General features: G+C 44.2%; 1 protein-coding gene across 1 annotated transcript in view; it reads left to right on the top strand.

Annotated features, from left to right (window-relative positions):
* The window catches only part of GIT2 (G protein-coupled receptor kinase interacting ArfGAP 2), a 66,525-nt gene extending 46,722 nt beyond the window's left edge, over window positions 1–19,803 (top strand). Inside the window, exons 16-22 of the mRNA XM_011997849.1 lie at window positions 2,205–2,453; window positions 4,373–4,462; window positions 10,426–10,508; window positions 11,079–11,267; window positions 15,501–15,564; window positions 16,086–17,383; window positions 17,699–19,803. Coding sequence (XP_011853239.1) covers window positions 2,205–2,453; window positions 4,373–4,462; window positions 10,426–10,508; window positions 11,079–11,267; window positions 15,501–15,564; window positions 16,086–16,298 — 888 coding nt within the window. The 3' untranslated portion in view covers window positions 16,299–17,383; window positions 17,699–19,803. The remainder of the gene's footprint in view (window positions 1–2,204; window positions 2,454–4,372; window positions 4,463–10,425; window positions 10,509–11,078; window positions 11,268–15,500; window positions 15,565–16,085; window positions 17,384–17,698) is intronic.
* Window positions 19,804–21,833: the final 2,030 nt, after the last annotated feature.

The raw sequence follows: 21,833 nt of genomic DNA, 5'->3' as shown, positions 1-21,833 counted from the left end.
AGCTTGCAGTGAGCTGAGATCTGGCCACTGCACTCCAGCCTGGGCGACAGAGCGAGACTCCGTCTCACAAAAAAAAAAAAAAAAAAGAAATGCTTCTGATTTCTGAAACTATTGAATTGTCTATAACTTTTTATTTTCCTTCTACTCCTTCCAAATAAAAAAGTGTAGCCTGGTTCTTATTAAGATAAACATCGTTAAAATTTATGTGAGGACATCTCTCTAAATACAGAGTACTAAAATTTTTTAAAAATTGAAACCAAGAACTTGTGCTCATGAGAACACATTCAGGCAAAATCCAAGCATGAAAAGTGTTAGGGTAAAGTTTCAGATGTGAAGGCTTTAACTAAAATACTGCCACAGAGGCTTTTTACACAGACAAACACGTGATTAGATGCACCAGTGCCCCATTGAGGGACATGTGTCAGTTACACGCCTCAGTCCTTGAATCTTGACCATTTCACTCTAGGCCCTGGGTTCTCTAATGAGTAGTTTCAACAGGCACTTCATGCCTGTCTGTATCCTGGAATGTAGAAATGTTCAGGGCTGCTTTGTCACTTTGCAGCTGTTCTTTCCCTGGAAAGGGAATTGCAGATATTAGCTATACCCTGCCAGCCTTTGTGGGATAAAAGCAGTCTATCATTCTGTAATGGCTTGCTCTTCAAGGAAACAGAATGAGTGGTCTTTTTGGGGAAGAGGCAGTAAGTCACACTTTCGCAGCAGTTTGGCATGATTAATATAAAGTATATAGAATTTGTTTATTTAGCAAAGATGTATTGATTTTATTTCAAAGTTAGGTAAAGTTTTTAATATACATAAAGTTGACAAAGTAGCATGATTTGTATCTGATCTTTCACATTTAACAGTTGCTTGGAAAAGATGCTAATTAATGAAGAGGAGCAACTACTATTGGTGTATTTTTCACAGATTGGTGCTTTCTAAATAAAAATTTAAAGCAACTCCTAACATTGAATGGGTTTGCTACTGAAAAAGTAATGATCTTCTGGTGCAAACAGTTGCTCGTGGACTTAAACTTTGGCACTGGTGGGGAATTTGGTCAGATTTTACAATCTCTGTCAAAGAGTAGACAGCTGAACTCACACCACACCCAGCTTATAAAATGTCCATGGAAGATGAAGGCGCGCCAGAAGGGAAGGACCCTGCGCAGAATGGACGTGGTGAATGGTGTTTAAAATGCCAGATGCCAAAGAGTAACACGATTCCCTGCTGACCCCTTAACTCTAATCCATCCAGCACCATGGAGCAGCCTGCATGTGAGGAATGGAAGGAGCGTTCAGGGCCTCCAAGTGACAGTCTCTAAAATGGGGTGGTGCCAGGCAGATTAGCATGTTCAAAGCTGACACCACTGAGGTCGTGTTTTTTGGGTGACAAAGCCAAAGGAGAGAAAGGCCAAATATTCCAGTCCTGGCTGAAAGATGATCACTCACCAGACGGAAGCAAGCGTGCTGCGTGGAGCATCCATGCGAAGATGTCGATTCCATAGATAATAGGTTTCCAGTTTTCTTTGTGATATGTTAATATAGCAAACTTACCATGATCCAGTTTTCTCTTTTTTTTTTTTTTTTTTTTACAAAGTGCTGAATTGTTTGGAATATCAAGAGTATTATGTAATAAAAACTTGTTGATCATAATTTTTCTTGTTGGCTTTTTGGAAAGCAATAGCTGATCTGATTTTTCATAAGCTGAACTTCTGTCTTTCTTGCTTTGCAAAGCAACCCTCATCATCTTTGTGCTGCTTCCATGGTGTCTGCTGTCATTTTTGGCCTTTGCAAATTGCTCGGGGCTCATTTGAAAAGCAAGTTACCTAAATGATGTTTTAATGATCTCGAGCTCTTGCTTGAAACAACCTTAGAATAATCCAGTATACAGCTTGCCTGCAAACATTTCCCAGCCCACCATGACAAATTTTTAAGCGGTTAGACATTTTGTTTTGAGGAAGTCCAAACCACAACTTTTCCGCATTCAGAAATGAAGCTATTTAATTTGCTTACATGATGAAGGGAGTTGATTGTGTTTCACCCCATCCAGAAGAAAGGGTCTTTGTTTGTATTGGCTTTTTACTTTCAGCCCCGCTAGCTGTTACTGCCCTTATTGTTTAAAGCTGGTAGTTGTATTCATTTACTTGGTGTTTGCTTTTTCTGCTTGCTATAAAAAAACACAGTCCCACTGCCAAACATTTCTTTCAGCTTCAAACACTCCAGAGTGAAAATTCGAACCTCAGGAAACAGGCCACAACCAATGTATATCAGGTGCAAACTGGTTCTGAGTACACAGACACTTCCAACCACTCTTCCTTAAAGAGACGTCCGTCTGCCCGGGGCAGTAGGCCCATGTCCATGTACGAGACCGGATCAGGTCAGAAACCGTATCTCCCAATGGGAGAAGCGAGCCGCCCTGAAGAGAGCAGGACAAGACTCCAGCCCTTCCCCGCACACGTAAGTAACACCACTGGCGCTTCCGCTGTTCACTCTGTGCAGCCTGACTACTCTGTTCCCTCTTCTGAACCTGCAGGTCCCCACACCTCTGCTTTGCCAAATTGGGCTAAGAGAGTTACCATTGTGTTTGCTGTATTAACATGTCCACAGATGCTTGCGATGTTCCCACAAGCACACAGGGCCATGGGCTGATGGTTTCCTAACCAAGTTGGGGATTCTGGCTCTTGCCCGAACTGCTACTTTTTTTCTCCCCCACATCCGTGGTTATTTCTCAACCAGCCAGTGTTGGAACTTTTTTTGGTAAAGCTTCCTTCCTTCCCCACTTCCAAAAACAAAAGCAGATCATAAAGGTCACTCTCAGAAGGAAGTGTCGCCTTCTTGGAGCTAGACAGGGATGTGCCCCTTTAAGGACTGGAGCCCTTAGAATCCAAGATGGCTTTTCAGCTCCTCCTCAAGCAGGTGGCCTTGAGTCTGTGGCCCAGGTACCCAGGCAAGTCTGGAAGGCTCCAGGCCTCCGCAGCCTCTCCATGTGTGCTCAGTGTGCCTGCTAGGTTCGCTTCTGCATCCTGCTCCTCCCCCGTGGTGGGGGAAGTGTGGCTTTGTCATCTCAGAAAAGGAAATGTAATACTCTTCATCAGTCTTAGAAGTGCTGAATTCCAGAGATTGTGTTCTGCAGCAGGTTTCTTACAATCTTATTTTGCATTGGGATACATACTGTGTTGTGAGATTTTCAAATATATTTATCCTGGATTACTTTATTATAAAAATATGTGTTTTGCCAAGATGTTACAGACATTTAAACTTTTTCACGTATGCTTTTTCGGAGAGTAGTATTTGTCTTTTTGAGTGTCAAAGTTTATTATTTCTTCAGTCAAATTTTACGGGAGTTTCCAAAAAAATTCTCAAGGTAGATGCATAGCAAGGACATGGTTTTGTAAATTAAACCCTAGTTTAATTTTGTCAATTTTCAGTGTGTTAAAATTACAATATTGTTTTACTATAACTGGGAGTGTATCATCTCAAATTCTTTTTAAGATATTTGGGTTTAACATTCTAAGGCAGTTGATTTGATAAATTTGATGTAATGGGAATGCCATTGAACTAAGTTAAGAATCTTTTTTTTTTTTTTGAGACGGAGTCTCGCTCTGTCACCCAGGCTGGAGTGCAGTGGTGTAATCTCAGCTCACTGCAACCTTTGCCTCCTGGGTTCAAGCAGTTCTCCTGCCTCAGCCTCCTAAGTAGCTGGGACTACAGGCACATGCTCCCGCGCCTGGCTAATTTTTTTGTGTTTTAGTAGTAATGGGGCTTCATCATGTTGCCCAGGCTGGTCTCAAACTCCTGAGCTCAGGCAATCCGCCCACCTCAGCCTCCCAAAGTGCTAGGATTACAGGTGTGAGCTACCACGCCCACCCTAAGTTAAGAATCTTATTTTTGTATAGCTGAAGACAAAATTTAGGAAAATCAGCCTTTGTTATTTTTCAGTGTACTTTCTTATTTTAGAAAAAAATTAGAATATAAAGATATCATATCAAGAAGGACTATAACTGTACTAAAAATTAGATTGATAGTGTATAGCAACTTAGAATCATTTGTATAGTTTCTCATCTCACATCAGTCCTGACTGAAAAACAAATACGCATTTCATAGTATCCATTAACAAATTATTGACAAGTTTGACAAATTATGTTAGGTATTTCCCTTATGGAAAAGCAGCCTTATTAAATTCAGAGTAATTTCCAGGAGGTGTTTCACCAAGGGTTTAAACATCTCTGGGGTCCTGCCACTGGTGGCCACTGAGATTGCACCACTCACGTCACATAGTATGTGGTGTTCCAGGATTCTTTTACTGAAGCTGGCGAGGTGGTAGGTTTTTGGTCTATTTTGTATTTTCCCGAGTGTGTTTCTCTTTCCCATTCCAGATCGGGAGGAGTGCGTTTGTGACCTCCTCTTCATCTCTGCCTTCCTTCCCCTCCACACTTTCCTGGTCGAGGGACGAAAGCGCCCGAAGGGTTAAGTACATTCTGAATGGTCTGCTCTCTGGAGGAGGGGCCGTGCTCCTGGGCTCTTTGTGCTTGGGCTCTGGCCCTCCTGTCCCTCGCTAACTGCCCTTCCGTCCTGCATGAGGCAGCGCTTCCTCCTGGTTTCTCACAGTGCATCAGGCGCACACTCGCGCACACGCACGCTCACCCATCGAGGGTGCCTACCTTTCTCTAACCCCACACTGCTCATATTCACGTCATATTTAACAAAGTTTGCAAATCACCCTACAGCATTTATTCTGAGCATACTGTCTTTTTAAACAACCAGAAAACTAGCTGGCTGCTGGTTAGATATTATAATAGGCCAAATCTGTTCGATTTGTTCAGGGCTACAGTTGTCATATTGAAACTGCTGTATGTGGACTCGCTGAAGTACTAAAATGTCATGCCTTTTTTTTTTTTTTAAACCTGTGACACATTTTATGTCAGCACTACACTTGACAAACCAAGGTTTACAAGTCCCTGCATCTTGAATCAGGATTGTAACACCTTGTGGCATTGGATCTGTGCAAGCAGCTGTTAGCCTAAAGCTGTTCACTTGTACAGGTTGGTTAAACCCCACCTACTGGTGTATAATTTATGGTCTCAATAGCAGTGCATGATTCAGTTAAGCCCCCTTTTAGAGTAGTCAGGCAGTAAGTATTAAGCAACTCCTCCATACACAGCGTTTTGGTAAGTCAATGAAAGGGTACTAAGGACTTAGGTGGCACAGCCCCTGCTCCCGAAGGCACTGTCGATTAAAAAATACTTTCATGCACAAAGAGTGGTATATGACTGCAACCTGGGAAAGCCGTGGAAAGAGCACAAGCTTTGAAAATCCATGTCCCAGTTCTGGCTCCATCTCTTTTTGAATGGAAGGGTAATGTAAGGTAAGAGGAGGAAGGTGGCTGTGGGTAAGGAACCACCTTTACAGGCAAGGTGGGGTTTGCACTGGGCCTTTGCCATTCCCTCCACACCTAGGAATGATGGAGAGCCTTTCTTTCTTAGTTCCAGTGGCATATGGATTATCAAGGCCCTTTCAGGATTGGTTTTTTTTTTTAAGAGACAGAGCCTCATTATGTTGCCCAGTCTGTAGTACAGTAGCTATTTACAGGCGTGGTCATAGCATACTGCAGCCTCAAACTCCTGGGCTCAAGCAGTCCTCCCACTTCAGGCTTCTGAGTAGCTGGGCCTACAGGCATGCGCCACCATGCCCTGACCCTTTTGGAATTCTTTACTTCACTTTCACAGTAGTCTATTAAGAATTCTTGCCGAGTGCAGTGACTCACACACTTTGGGAGGCCTAGGCGGGTGGATTGCTTGAGCCCAGGAGTTCAAGACCAGCCTCAGCAACATGGTGAAATTCTATCTCTACAAAAAATATAAAAAATTATCCAGGTGTGTTGATGCACACCTGTAGTCTCAGGTACTTGGGAGGCTGAGATGGGAGGATCGCTTGAGCCCACTATGAGAGATCGAGGCTGCAGTGAGCCATGATTTTGTGATTGCATTCCAGCCTGGACAACACAGTGAGACCCTGTCTCAAAAAAAAAAAAGCAATTATTGTACTAAAAAAAAAAAAAAGAATTCTTGATAAATTGGATTTAAAGTCTCAGCTGGGTGCAGTGGCTGTAATCCCAGCACTTTGGGAGGCCAAGGTGGGTGGATCACTTGAGCCCAGGAGTTTGAGACCAGCCTGGCCAAAATGGCAAAACCCGTATCTACTAAAAAATACAAAAATTAGTAGGGGGTTGGCGCATGCCTGTAATCCCAGATACTCGGAAGACTGAGGCACGAGAATCAAGAATCCCTTGAACCTGGGAAGCGGAGGTTGCAATAAGCCGAGATTGCACCACTGCACTCCAGCCTGGACGACAGAGTGAGACTGTCTCAAAAAAAAAAAAAAGGTCTCCTGAGCAGTTCTGAAATTGAACTGTAATGTTTTCATTAAAATAGCCCAGATACAACTAAAGGACAGTTAGTGATTAAATACCTCATTAGAAATTTTGTAAGTCAAACCACTTTTGTCTACTGTGAAATTTTGTTTTTTAATTTGTATGGTAGCCTCCAAAATCATTGCAAGGACTGCTTGCTGAGATAGAGTTTTGTACAAAAATCATTTAAACTGATCACCCTGATTGTTCCTGACAGCTTCATCCTGAGTTTAGATTTTTATGGCGTGTCTTTATTCAGAGAAAACTGCAAACCCATTAAATAAATTGAACCAGCACCAGCTATAAGGTAACCTTCCTATTAACAGCTTTGAGAGAGCAGCACTCTTAACCAATAGCTTTTGGCTCTGCATGTTTATAATAATTTTGATACATTAAATGCTGGCTACACTGAAATTCTGTACATATGCTTTTGTTGACAACGATGAAGGACTTAACTAACGTGTAAGTAACTGATTTCCTGGGTGGTTGCTGCTATATGTTGTTTTCCATACTTGAGAAACATTTACCAAATGCATTTATTAGGTATATGAGTCACTGCTCTTCTAAAATGTTTAAATGCAACTTGGTACTTTTGATCATTGAGGGTAATGCATTTGATTTGCGATTATCACATTTCATCGGGGAAGGCAAAAAGATTCATTATAAAGGCCAGGCGTGGTGGCTCATGCCTGTAATCCTAGCACTTTGGGAGGCCGAGGCAGGTAGATTCCCTGAGCTCAGTAGTTCAAGACCATCCTGGGCAACACATTGAAACCCCGCCTCTACTAAAATACAAAAAATTAGCCAGGCATGGCGGTGGGCGCCTATACTCCCAACTACTTGGGAGGCTGAGGCAGGAGAATCGCTTGAACCTGGGAGGCAGAAGTTACAGTGAGCCAGGATCGTGCCACTGCACTCTAACCTGGGCAACAGAACGAGACTCTGTCTCCAGATAAATAAATAAAAAAGATTCATTATAAATATGTAGAATTTTCTGGGTTTAATTCTGTTTCTAGTTTGTTTTCCACTGGAGCAGCTCTGGGCACATTTTTCAGTATAATTACGTAAATGCAAGTTTTTATCTATTGATATATGTGTATATGTATACACACACATACCTCTGTGTGGATGTATATATAAAAACCAAAATAAAACTTAAAATTTAGTTGGGGCCAGGTGTGGTGGCTCACATCTATAATCCCAGCACTTTGGGAGGCCAAACTTGGAGGATCACTTGAGCTCAGGATTATGAGGCTAGGCTGGGCAACATAGTAAGACCTTGTCTCTACAAAAAAGTACAAAATTAGCCGAGCGTGGTGGCACATGCCCGTGGTCCCAGCTGCTCAGGAAGCTGAGGTGGGAGAATCGCTTGAGCCTGGGAGGTCAAGGCTGCAGCGAGCTGAGGTTGTACCACTGCACTTAGCCTAGGCGACAGAGTGAGACCCTGTCTCAAAAAGAAAAGAAAAGAAAAAAAAGTTGGCAGGGTGCAGTGGCTCACACCTATAATCCCAGCACTTTTGGAGCTGAGGCGGGAAGATAACCGAGGTCAGGAGTTTGAGACCAGCCTGACCAACATGGTGAAACCCCGTCTCTAATAAAAATACAAAATTAGCTGGGTGTGGTGGCGCATGCCTGTAATTCCGGCTACTCGGGGGGCTGAGGCAGGAGAATTGCTTGAACCTGGGAGGCAGAGGTTGCAGTGAGCCGAGATTACGCCATTGCACTCCAGCCTAGGCAACAAGAGTGAAACTCCACCTCAAAAAAAAAGAAAAGAAAAAGAAAAGTTAGGCATTCCCTGTGACAAGATAAGAAGGGTTTTGGGTTTTTTTCTTTCTTTTTGGTTTTCTAAGCTCATCTCTGGAAGACCACAGTGCTTGCCCATGATCTTCCTGCTATAGACTTCTAGGAGCCAAACTCATTGACTGTTCATAAAGCCAGATCAAAACAAGGCAGCAAGAGAAGCAGAACTACTTATTGGTAGGAGATATAAACAAAGGAATCACCAAAGTTATAGATTCTACAGAAATTAGCTTTACAAACTCCCCATATGGCTCCAAGCCAACATTTAATCATTTGCCAAATGGATTTGAGTGGCTGCAGGATGCACAAGTTCATAGTGAATTTTAGGAGCCCACAGCAAGTGTCTTGTATTTGAGTGGCTGGGAACTAAACAGAGCATGTGTGGAGGTGTGGATGGAAGAACTCAGCCGGCAGAGAAAAGAACATGTGCCCTGGGAGCAGAAAGAGAGTCTATGGGGATAGCAAACAAAGTGTGGTGTGAATAAGGGGGACTCCTCCACATGGGTCCAGCTGCCTTGCCTGTACCCACCAGGTGTTATCAGTAAGGAGCAACAATCAGGCTTTACGTAGTTTTGTGGGGGGGGTTTTGGTTTTTTTATTTTTTTATTTTTTTATTTTTTTTGAGTTAGGGTCTAGCTCTGTCACCCAGACTGGAGTACAGTAGTGTGATCTCATCTCACTGCAACCTCTGCCTCCTAGGCTCAAGAGATCCTCTCACTTCAGCCTCCCAAGTAGCTGAACTGCAGGTGTGCACTACCACACTTGGCTAATTTTTGTAGTTTTAGTAGAGATGACATTTCACCATGTTGCCCAGGCTAACCTCAAACTCCTGGCCTCAAGTGATCTGCCCACCTCGGCCTCCCAACGTGCTGGGATTACAGGTGCGAGCCACCGCACCTGGCCATGTAGACCTTCTTAAACCAACTTACTCAAAAGTAGCCATTCTTTTGGATAAAGCTATAGGGTTTCCATGTGTTTAAACAAAGCTCTTAGTTTACATCTGTGTCCTTAGCCACATTTTATTGCAGCATCAATAAAACTCTCTTAGTCACATGTTTTGATTAACTTGGATGAAATTCAAGGAGTAAAGCTAGAAATAGCTCACACTTGTATTTTATAAGGTAATTGGTTTAGGTTTTAAATTAGCCTCCACTGATTTCTGTTCCAAAGAAATTCTCAAGTGTTATGGGTGAAATAAATACTGAGGGAAAATAACGTTCATGAAATACTCAGAACATAGTTCCCTTCGAAGGAATAAAGTCCCCTTCGAATTTCGTCACCCTAGAAGATCCTGTGTTTAGCAGTGCTGGCATTTGTTCAAAACATTTTTAGGATTCCTCTTTTGAATCTATATCCCATTTTTGATTGCCACAGTTGTACCGAATCTTTACATTTTAAGGGGTAGATTTGAGCCCAGGCATGAAATATTGGAGGTAGCAGGAGGCAGGAGACCTGGTGCTTGGTCCTGTTTTTCTGCAGACTTTGTAGCCTTTGGTGGGCCACGCAGCTTTTTTGGCCCTTCATTTTCTCATATGGGGTTCAATCAGATAATCTGAAGGTGACTTCCAATGCTGAAGGTCTGTGGTCATATAAGTGCCGGGATTTTTTTTGTTTGTTTCTGAGACAGGGTCTTACTCTGTTGCCCAGGCTGGAGTACAGTGATGCGATCATGGTTCAATACAATCTTGAACTCCTGGGCTCAAGCAATCCTCCCTCAGCCTCCTGAGGAGCTGGGACTACAGGTATATGCTACCATGCCTGGCTGGGGTTTTTTTATGTTTTTTTTTTTGTTTTTTTTAATGTTGCCCAGGCTGGTCTCAAACTCCTAGCCTCAAGCAATCATCCTGCCTCAGCCTCCCAAAATACAGGGATTACAGGCATGAGCCACCACACCCTGCCTGTATTTTAACTACATCTCATTATGTTATAAATTTGAGAACTAAATGAGGGTGTGTTGCCTTGCATGTCTGTTAGTTTGTACCAAGGATGTGATTATGGAGTAGCCACTGAGCTAAGAAGAAAATGGTGCAAAGAAGGAAAGAGGCCATTTCTGGATCCAATGTTCATCTTTTACTGAATTTTCACTAGAGAGTTGGCCCCTGTCCCAAATGAGATTTGGGATGTGAAGGCCAATAGCCTAATAGGTAACAGTTCCTAGGGAAGACTCCTGAGAAGGGTCTCATGTTACCAACTCATGAGGGTCCCTCTTCTTTCTTGTAGGCATCCAGGCTGGAGAAGCAGAACAGCACACCTGAGAGTGACTACGACAACACTCCCAACGACATGGAGCCAGATGGCATGGGGTACATCCACAGGATGAGTGTGCCAGGGGAGGGGCCCCCAGGGCCAGCAGAAGCAGTTCACCACACACACCCCTTTTCTCTATTTTCAGACTCATAAAGTCTTAAAATATTCAAGTATATGCTCATAGTTTGCATGTCTTGTCATCTCACATTGCTGAAAGGTCTTTTTCTTTGTACCAGCATGTTATGTGTCTTTAGCTGTCTGTAGTGTGTTTAAAGTCATTACCCTCCTTCATCACGAAGACAACACTAGGTTACATTCCGCATTTGTACCCAAGGAATTGGCTCACCTGGGAATGGCTTTATAACCACACACTCTCCCCGCCCCAGGTATTTCCCTCCCTTTTCCCCTCCTTCACCCTTCCCATGAGAGCAAACACTTCCAGCCCTATGGTAGAGTGAAATAGCCCATTTTAGAGCCTTACCGTGAGTCTCCTGCTAGACAGGATAAAGGAAATGACGAGACCAGCCTGCTCATGCATTTAGCTGGTGCATACAAAGTGGCTCCTAGAAGCAGAGGAGCAGCTAATAAGCACCTGCTGTATTTAACTGCATCTTTAATGTTCACAGGTCAAGCCGAAAGGGACGGCAAAGAAGTATGGTGTGGCCAGGTGATGGCTTGGTACCAGACACAGCAGAACCCCACGTGGCCCCAAGCCCCACTCTCCCTAGTACCGAAGATGTCATCAGGAAGACTGAACAGATCACCAAAAACATACAGGAGCTCTTAAGAGCAGCCCAAGAAAATAAACATGACAGGTAAGCAGGACTGAAGACCCTGCTTTGGCAGAGCATGTGTTATGCGCCCAGAAAGGGATGATGCCCACATTCCCAATGGCAGCTATTCCCAATGGCAGCTGTTCCTTGCATGCTGACATCAAGGTCATTGAAAACCTAAGTCTACATTAACAGGCTTAAGAACAATGTCAATTTTGGTTTGGTTTGTTTTGTTTGATTTACGTGGTATTTTCTTTTTTTTCATCTTGTTATGAAGCTCCGAAAATAAGTGCTTCTAGAAATAGGATTGTGGCATAGTTAGGGTGGCGACAGCGCTAATTCTAGGTAGAGGGGGAAAGGAGCTACCTTACACCTTGCTTCTGGCCACAGCTATACCCTGGCCTGGCTAGGGACAAGGCTGCTGACACAAAAGGTATCCTGGGCTGGGCACACTGGCTCACGCCTGTAATCCCAGCACTTTGGGAGGCCGAAGCAGGTGGATCACCTGAGGTCAGGAATTTGAGACCAGTCTGACCAATATGGTGAAACCCTATGTCTACGAAAAACACAAAAATTAGCCAAGCGTGGGCAGCATGTGCCTGTAGTCCCATCTGTTCTGGAAGCTGAGGCAGGATAATTTCTTGAACCCTGGAGGCAGAGGTTGCAGTGAACCAAGATCATGCCACTGCACTCCAGCCTGGGCAACACGAGCGAAACTCTGTCTCAAAGTAAATAAAGTTGATCTCATCATCACCCAAATCCATCCCTGCGCATGAGAGAGGAGGCTGCTTACTCTGACCAGAAACACGTCCTGTGGTTAATTCTTACCCGGAGGAAGGGAATGGCTCTTGCTCCAACTTAGCCTTTTGTTCTTTGAGAGTGAATTCTCTAAGAACTTCCAGTGAGTTGCAAACTGCTTGGGGTAACATCCTAGCTTCCCATGGTTGGCAGGATGTAGACACTCATAAAACATTAGCTAAACCAGCAGAATTCAGTCAAACCCAAGAACAATCTCATTCTTTTCATTAGGTCAGCAAAGTTTAGGACTTCAGTGAAGAACTTTCTTCATGCCTTGCATGAGAAAAAAGTGTTTAAAGGATGCTGTGCTGTTTACTCTTCTCTCTGTTTTCTTCTTCCACACAGACATGCATCTGGGCCTTTGTATTCCCTTTTGTAGTCCTGGCACTACTGGGTCAACCTCCCCTTTCTCCTTTTTTATATGGCTCACACATCTCCCAGTGTCCTTACTTCCCACTAGGAAAGAGGGGAATAAGCCATGTTTATTGAAAGATAAGAGTTAGTCTTTTGGAGGGACTGCTGGAAGCTCCTCAGAGAAAAAGAGAAACCCGCATAACTTTTTAGCCTCCTTTGATAACAACTGTCTAATGATTTGGCTTCTTCCTCCTTTCCCAGGCATCCTCTTCATACCACACCTTTTGGACATAATTGATTACAGAAAGCAGTGTCCCATGGCTTTCCAAAGGCCTTTTTTTTTTTTTTTTTTGAGACAGAGTCTTACTCTGTCACCCAGGCTGGAGTGCAGTGGCATGATCTCACTCACTGCAACCTCTGCCTCCTTGGCTCAAGTGATTCTCCTGCCTCAGCCTCCCGAGTAGCTGGGATTACAGGCGCCCACCACCATGCCTAGCTAATTTTTTTGTATTTTAAGTACAGACAGTTTCACTATGTTGGCCAGGCTGGTCTCGAACTCCTGATCTCAAGTGATCTGCCCACCTCAGCCTCTCAAAGTGCTGAGATTACAGGCTTGAGCCACCATGCTTGGCCAAAGTTTTTGACAGCGTTTAATGTAATGATGATTCAATAACACTTCCTTCCTAAGCACTGTGACTCCGTTTGTCGATGTGCTTCGCTTTTCATTTCCTCTAGTTCAGAAGTGCTGTGCTTGTATTTCAAACTAAAACGTGCTTGCCTTATGTTGCTCTCGTTGTCAAAAATATAAATATCTGCCCTGAGGCCATTTCTGGCTTCAAAGATGCAATATGGTGCTTGGTACAATTTGGGAAGTTCCTTTTTTTTTTTTCCTTTCTTTGTTTAAAGTGTACAAATCCATTCAACAACACATACCATGATCTGATTTCCTTTTTTTTTTAAGACCATGAGAGAATGATGCAGAGATTTTAATCATTAGCTCATTCTTTTGGTTTAAAACCATAATTGGTCTAGAGAATTTATATTTCATAAATTGTTCAATGCTATACTAAAATTTGTGGATACTTAGATACCCGAGATGCTTTTATTTATAATCTTGAATTGTACAAATTAAACCCATGCCTTTTTCTCGTTTTCTCTTCTTGATCCATGTATGCAGCCCCAGCCCCTGACATTCCTGAAGTCTGGTCTCCTGGGCCTCCAGCCTCATTCCTGCCCTCACACAGACATACATACGATTCAGGGATTATGACATACTATGCACGAAAACCTTTTTGAGGAAAGATACCAATGTGAATGAAGTTGTGAACATGGACTCCTGTTAGAGGAGGAGGAGAAGAAGGGCTTCCTCATTAATCTGGGTGTGCTTGCTTTTCTGTCTTGTCGAGGACTTCCCCAAATAGTTCATAATGAGTGAGCTTTTGAGAGATGGCCTTAGGAAAGATTCCTTCTCTGTAGCAGGAGGAAAGGGTGAATCGTATTTCTCAAAAATGAAACCATAACCAACAGAATATAAAACTCTTCACTGGCCAGGCACAGTGGCTCACGCCTATAATCCCAACACTTTGGGAGGCTGAGGCGGGTGGGTCATAAGGTCAGGAGTTGGAGACCAGCCTGACCAACATGGTGAAACCCCATCTCTACTAAAAATACAAAAATTAGCCGGGCATGGTGGCGCAAGCCTGTAATCCCAGCTACTCAGGAGGCTGAGGTAGGAGAATTGCTTGAATCCGGGAGACGGAGGTTGCAGTGAGCCATTGCACTCCAGCCTGAGTGACAGAGCGAGACTCTGTATCAAAAAAGAAAAAAAAACAAAACTCTTCAGTGTAGTTCTCAGTCACTGTGATATTAACACACAGTTTATTAGTATGCATGATACACGTGACAGCTGTGGACATTGCTTTTTTCTCTTTCTGAAATCTGTGTGACCAGATGGGTTGTTGCCCCTTCATATTTACAAGTTAACTCCTTATACGTTGGAACTTTTGTTATTACATGGTTTATGATTGTAATTGTTCACAAAGGTAAAAGTCAAGATTTCCCATGAAGGCATTTTTGGATAATATAAACATTTTCTTGAAATGTAATGGTTTAATTTAAAATGTAGGCAGTCTTTTTTTTTTTTTTTTTTTGAGATGGAGTCTCACTCTTGTCCCCTAGGCTGGAGTGCAGTGACATGATCTTGGCTCACTGCAACCTCTGCCTCCCGTGTTCAAGTGATTCTCCTGCTTCAGCCTCCTACTCTGGAATTACAGGCATGTGCCACCACGCCCAGCTAATTTTTTTGTATGTTTAGTAGAGATGGGGTTTCACCATGTTGTTCAGGCTGGTCTCAAACTCCTGACCTCAGGTGATCTGCCCACCTCGGCCTCCCAAAATACTGGGATTACAGGCGTGAGCCACTATGCCCAACCAACAGTTTTAATTATAATAGTTTTGAAACTAGATTTATTACAAAGGTGAAGTACATAAGTTGCTTATGACAATCTATTCAGAAGCCAACTTCATGGTTTAAAAAATGGGGAAAGGGCCAGACACTGTGGCTTACACCTGTAACCCCAGCACTCTGGAGGCTGAGGCAAGAGAATCACTTCAAGACAAGGCTGGGCAACATAGTGGGACTCCTCTACAAAAAAATATTTTAAAATCAGTCAGGCATGGCGGCGCATACCTGAAGTTCCGGCTATTGAGAGGCTCCAGTTCTAATTTTAAGGATTTTTTTCAGTCCTTTATTTTTCACTTCTGTGGCCTTTTGCATGGAAATCCTTTCTCTTTCTAGAAATCAGGACAATGAAACACATGAGAAGTGGACATGAGGAGGGGTAAATTATGCTTCTGTACTGTTGTATGGCCTTACTTGATCAGGAGTGTATGTTGCCATATTTCATACCTGGAGGCTTTGCAGCAGATTGAACTTTCAGGAAGCAATGGGAGTCCTGCTTTATAACCATGTGCCCTCTGGTGGTGTGGGATGCACAGCTGGCTGGCTGCAGCACCAGTCCCTTCATGAAGGGAATATAAACACAATCTGTCCTAGCACTTGAGTACTCTTTGCCTCCGAATCATTTTTACTGTCATTGAGTAACTTCTTCAATATTCTTGCAGTTATATTCCCTGCTCAGAGAGGATACACGTAGCTGTTACAGAAATGGCAGCATTATTCCCCAAAGTAAGTCACTTGCTACTCACTTGGTTTAAATCCTTTTAAATGAACAGCAAGAAATTCTTTATGACCTGTATATTATATTAGCTTTTTTGTAGCATATGCAGTTTTAAAATATGCAGTCGTATAGAGCTTTGAAATATTTTTGTTCTGCATGAATGCTGATTTAATAAGACAAGGATCTACAAGTCATGTGCTAAAAGGCAAATTTAAAAATTTTTTAATTTATAGGATTTTCTGGAATATTTTACCCACATGGATTAATATTTTTCAAAAACTACCTCAAAATACCACATACTACTAAAATTACCCTGCAGGCACTTTGACCTTTGAATCAGAATATTTCAGCATCTCTTACGCTGTGGGCTGTGATGCTTGGAGTGTGTAAAGCACCCCATTGAGAAAGGGCAGGACCAAACTGCCTTTCACTCCGGGAGCAGCTTGGTTTGCTTTAGAAGAATGTTTGTCCCCTGGTTTTGGATGTCTGCCCTGCAGTTCAGGGTAAATGGTTGTCTTTTTCCTTTTAGAAACCCAAGTCTGACATGGTGAGGACTTCCCTTCGTTTACTGACGTCCAGTGCCTACCGATTGCAGTCAGAGTGCAAAAAGACCCTCCCAGGGGACCCCGGCTCACCCACAGACGTCCAGCTGGTCACTCAGCAGGTCATCCAGTGTGCGTACGACATCGCCAAGGCTGCCAAGCAGCTGGTAACCATCACCACCAAAGAGAACAACAACTGACAAGGGCAGGGTGCCGCCTCCTCTGTTTTCTAGGCTTTATAAAGTCCAATTTCAAATTCAGACACAGAACTCTTCAGATTTCTACAAAAAGAAACATTTAATGATGGTTTAAAACTTTTTAAAAGAAAACTCAGTATTATTTTTGCATGTTTTCTAACCAATTTTCAACTATTTAACCCACTTGCCTTATTTTGTGCCTATTTGCTGGTTTAGTTTCTGATGTTCAGTTGTGTTGTCAATAACTGTCGAGTTGATCACATACATCCAAAAGAATAGTTTCATTGTCTAAAGTTTGTGAAAACTTTTCCATCCCTTAAAACTCCCTGCCTATGGCTAAAACTATAAATGAAATTTTTCATAAAACATTTTCTTGAGAGAGTTCGGTTTAAAAAACAAAAAATCAACATCATTTGTTCCCTACCAAGCATCGTGCAATAAGTGAATTTCCTGGCCTACTCAGAATCTCTAAGCTTGGGGTATCTCCAAGCATGTATGTAGAGAAAGAACTTTGCCACTTTTTAAAACTAGTGTCACAGTCTCTCTTGGGAGGAAACAATGAATTGATCCATTTCTTCTCAGTGTTTTACCCTGCTAAATGTTTTGTTATTTAATGTTGTTATCTCAAGCTCCTATCTCTTGATATTTTCTTGTCATCTTGAAGGCCCCATGGAATGAGATAAAGCATTGACCCGCCACGGGACATCTCATGAAGCCATGTTCAGGGTAGGAGCTCCACGCACATCACCACCCATTGTCAGGTGCTCTCCCTCATCCCTGTAAGCCAGGCAGTTTGTTCAAAACCCGCAGCAAAGAGAAGCGTCAGTCTAACACGCCAGAACTCATTTTGTGCCACCCATTCAGGTATCACTACCGTGAACTGTAGGGAAAAGAAATCACCTATTCCCTGACATTGTGTTGCACCTTTCATCCAAAAGTCAGCTTGCTTCTCTGACCACTTACAGTTTTCTCAGATGAGTTGCTTCACATTTTTCGTCATCTTTAAGGACTTCTTATAAGGAAAGATGTATCGTAGTCATCTGAGTTAGTTTCTCCTCCATCACCTCATGAGTACTTAAAAATTAGACATCAACGGCCGGGCGCGGTGGCTCAAGCCTGTAATCCCAGCACTTTGAGAGACCGAGGCGGGCGGATCACGAGGTCAGGAGATCAAGACCATCCTGGCTAACATGGTGAAACCCCGTCTCTACTAAAAATACAAAAAAAAAAAATTAGCTGGGCGTGGTGGCAGGCGCCTATAGTCCCAGTTACTTGGGAGGCTGAAGCAGGAGAATGGCAGGAACCCAGAAGGTGGAGCTTGCAGTGAGCCGAGATCGCACCACTGCACTCCAGCCTGGGCAACAGAGCAAGACTCCGTCTCGGGGGAAAAAAAAAAATTAGACATCAACTTTCAAGAATTCCTTAGAGAGTGTGCTTTCAGCTGGCTGCCTGCTACCCCAAAGCTCTGAAAGAGTAAGGTTGAAGTGCTGGAACATGCTCAGATTGTTTTTTAGTTACTAAAAAGCCCCTTCTTGTTCTGAATGTGAAAGCTCTTCCCATTCCTGCTTACTGCAGCCATTCTGTGTGTGTGGTTCAGACCCTGGCCTAGGGCTGGTGATGTGGATGAGTGAAGGGAGCCAGGTACATGGCAGTAGGGCAGAGGGGACTACAGGGAGCCCATGGCCCACCCGGTAAGGGCAGTAGCCCCCAGCTCTACTCCTGTTGCCATGTGGAAAAGTGGGCCTAGGATGGCCACAGCTTTGATTTTTCAAGAGACAAGAAACCTAGATTTTTTTTCAGTGCCATCTCTCCATTTATAAATGCTGGCAACCAATTTGAACATTTTCAGAGGCCATGTGCAGGTGAGCTGTGTCCTCTAGGCTGACAACTCACAGTCCCCACCCCAGGGCCCTGTAAGCTGTGCAGTGTGAAGGCCTGGCTTCCCCAGACACACCTGGAGCAGCCTCTGAGTCTTACCCATAATGGAGCCGGCCTACCCTGTGTGTTATGTTGCTGTCGCTCCTGTTTTTACCCATATGTTCTGTCCCATAGTGGTCATTCACACATGTGAAGAAGACACAAGAATCAAAGTACAAGTTGCCTCAATACATGCTAATAACTAAGCCTCTATTTTCACAGGACTGCTTCACGCACACCTTTATAGCTTGACCGTATGCTGTCACGAAAGTAGCACCCCGACGGTGCTTGCTTTACTAAGTCATCGTGTGTGGATGCTTTTGTTGCGTTTTGCTACACTGTGAGTAGCATGGGAAAAGGGTCCACATCTCCAGAAGACTCTTCCACTTGTTTGTCCCACAGCCCTAAGTGCCACATTGCTGTTGGTTGCTCCTGGGATGCCTTCTAGAAAGGGGCCTCCTACCTTAAGTGCAGGCGCCATCTGATAGCCTTTTCTGCAGGCTTCGTGTACTTAGCTGATCCTCCTTTTTCTTGCAAACCCCTGCCCCTGCTGTCCCAGGGAGGACGGGCTTCTGTAGGGGCTTCTGTAGAGGCTTCTGGGAAATGAGCTGTCTGCAGGAGGTGAAGCAGTGTTTTCCTTGGAACGTTTGAGGACCTGCAGTAGAGGATGTTGTCTTTGTGGCCCTAGAGAAAGTCAAGGAACATGGGGACCAACGAAGCACTTCCAGTTATAAGAATATCTCAGAAGAGTGCTCGGTTAGCCCACGGTGCCAAAACTCCAAACAGAAGTTCCCCGGTGGAATGATGCGGCCATTGGAGGGTTGCAGGTCGTCCTCTCCCTATGTACCCCGCCCATTTCCTGAGCCTCATCTGAGATCTGGTGTCAGAGTTCTCTGCTCCTGTTGGCAAATCGCACCTTGTCTGAACATTTGTTCCAGCCACCTTTTGCACATGGATTCCGTACCTTGCACTAGCAATGTCTACCTTCGGTAACATCGTTTTGTTCACCCTGTATTCTCAATGATCCCTTCCTCCCCATATCTCACCCTTCCCCCGAAGCCGATAGGGCAGAGGTGCACTTTATGAAACTGGCACTTGGCTGAACAGAAGGAAACAGCTGTACCCCTAAGCTCCTTTCACAGAAATCGTCATCTACCTTGGAATGCAAATAGTTCTTATTTGCCAAAGAACAGTGAATTGGGCCCAAAGATCAAACACAGCATTTCACGTAATCGGAATTCTAAATGCACAACTCAGGAGCTGTGCACGGCTCCTCAAACGATTCAGTTGCAGAATCGAGAGCAAAACTCACCTGTTTTTGTCCTCAGTGGCACCCATGAGCTTTCCAATAGTATAATTTTCTTTCTTTCCTTGTCCTGGTTGAAGGTAACGTGTGTTCCTAGAAAAGAAAATGCTGCATAGGAAAACTGAGATGCCTTTTATTCTAACGTGTTTGATCCCTGTCACTCATTATTCTGTACTTTTTATTGTACATTCTATTCCTGTAATTATTGTGCCCTTTAAGTGTTGTAAAATCGTTTTGGAATTTGTGCCTGGTAGTTATGCAATAAACAGGCTCTACAAAGGTGTTTGTGGTAATGCTGTGCTCCCCATCACTTCGTTGATGTTTCCAGATACTCTGTAAAAGGTCTGAGGAAATTCTCCCAAAACGCCATTATTAGTGAGATGCAGTGTTTCATATGCTTTGGGGCTCCAGCAGTTTTACAGTAATGACTATCTTTTTCTTCCTCTGTGCTTAGCAAATAGCTTTCTTTTTTTTGAGATGGAGTTTCACTCTTGTTGCCCAGGCTGGAGTACAATGACATGATCTCGGCTCACCGCACCCTCCGCCTCCTGGGTTCAAGTGATTCTCTTGCTTCAGCCTCCGAAGTAGCTGGGATTACAGGCATACGCCACCATACCCGGCTAATTTTGTATTTTTAGTACAGACGGGGTTTCACCATGTTGGTCAGGCTGGTCTTGAACTCCCGACCTGAGGTGATCCACCCGCGTCGGCCTCCCAAAGTGCTGGGATTACAGGTGTGAGCCACCGCACCCGGTGCAAATAGCTTTCTTTAAACCCTGCATCAAGATGTTAGTTCCATGCATCTTATAATGCATTTATTCCCTAAATTTAACTTTTTTTTTCTTTTGGAGAGAGGTTCTCACTCTGTCACCCAGGCTGGAGTGCAGTGGTATGATCTCAGCTCACTGCAACCTCCATCTCCTGGGTTCAAGTGATTCTCGTGCCTCAGTCTCCCAAGTAGCTAGGATTACTGGCATGCGCCACCACCCCTAGCTAATTTTTTTGTATTTTTAGATACGGGGTTTCAACATGTTACCCAGGCCGGTGCGAACTCCTGGCCTCAAGTGATCCACCCACCTCAGCCTCCCAGAGTGCTGGGATTACAGATGTGAGCCACTGTGCCCAGCCCCTAACTTTAATTTTTTAAATGCCGTGAAAGCCAGCCCAGCACAGATGCCCTCACTTCTTCCTAACAGGTGATGGGGTCCTGACTTGAGTTCAGTGCTTTTTTTTTTTTTTTGAAATGGAGTTTTGCCCTTATTGCCCAGGCTAGAGTGCAGTGGTGCAATCTCGGCTCACTGCAGCCACCACCTTCTGATTTCAAGTGATTCTCCTGCCTCAGCCTCCCAAATCGCTGGGATTACAGGTGCTTGCCACCACACCCAGCTAATTTTTTTGTATTTTTAGTAGAGATGGGGTTTCACCATGTTGGTCAGGCTGGTCTCAAACTGCTGACCTCGTGATCCACCTGCCTCAGCCTCCCAAAGTACTGGGATTACAGGCATGAGCCACCGCGCCTGGCAAGTTCAGTGTCTTAAAACCACTGGTCTTTTGTATTATTATTTTCAGAGAAAGGCCCTCTGTGCAGGTTCCTAGGGGAAACTGGTATAGATTTGCATGGGGGTTCATCAGGGCTGCCCATGGTCACCAGTGATTGTTCTCTGGTTAGGTGACTTGGGACTCTTCTCCCAAATGGAAGAAGGGTGGGGTAGGGCCTGAGCACCACGGGTGCTTTCCAAGTGAGAAGTCGGAAAGACGCCACGTCCTCGCTGTGATCCTGCTTGTCCAGGGGACGTCTGTGCAGGCTTAGGACCAGTGGCTCACACAGCTCACACCCAGAGCAACCTCCTCAGGCAGGAGGCTCAAAAGAGTCAACAGCAGGCCTCCTGGAACCCTGGCAGGCTCACCAGGCCGAGCCCCTATAGTCTGGTTCAGCAGCTCTGGGGTGGGGCCCAGGAGTAGGCATTTCTAACAGGTTCCAGGGACCACACTCTGCGAAGTTCTGCTGTAGACCATTTCCAGGCCTTTCCCACCACACAGCTCCTTGGCTTCTGCTTTTACACATGTTTTAGTGTAGGAGAGTCATATAATTTTAGCTGACATTTCCCCTGCACCAGGCACTGTGCTGAGTTCTTTTTTTTTTTTTTTTCTTTTTTGAGACAGAGTCTGTTGCCCAGGCTGGACTGCAGTGGCGTGATCTCAGCTCATCACAACCTGTACCTCCCAGGTTCAAGCAGTTTTCCTGCCTCAGCCTCCCAAGTAGCTGAGACTACAGGTGCATGCCACCATGCCCGGGTAATTTTTTTTTTTTTTTT

The sequence above is a fragment of the Mandrillus leucophaeus genome, unplaced genomic scaffold (genome assembly GCF_000951045.1).
Source record: "Mandrillus leucophaeus isolate KB7577 unplaced genomic scaffold, Mleu.le_1.0 Scaffold55, whole genome shotgun sequence".
In the NCBI taxonomy this organism is placed as follows: Eukaryota; Metazoa; Chordata; class Mammalia; order Primates; family Cercopithecidae; genus Mandrillus; species Mandrillus leucophaeus.
The sequence above is the reverse complement of the archived record's forward strand: the minus strand, read 5'-3'. Positions and strand labels throughout refer to the sequence as shown.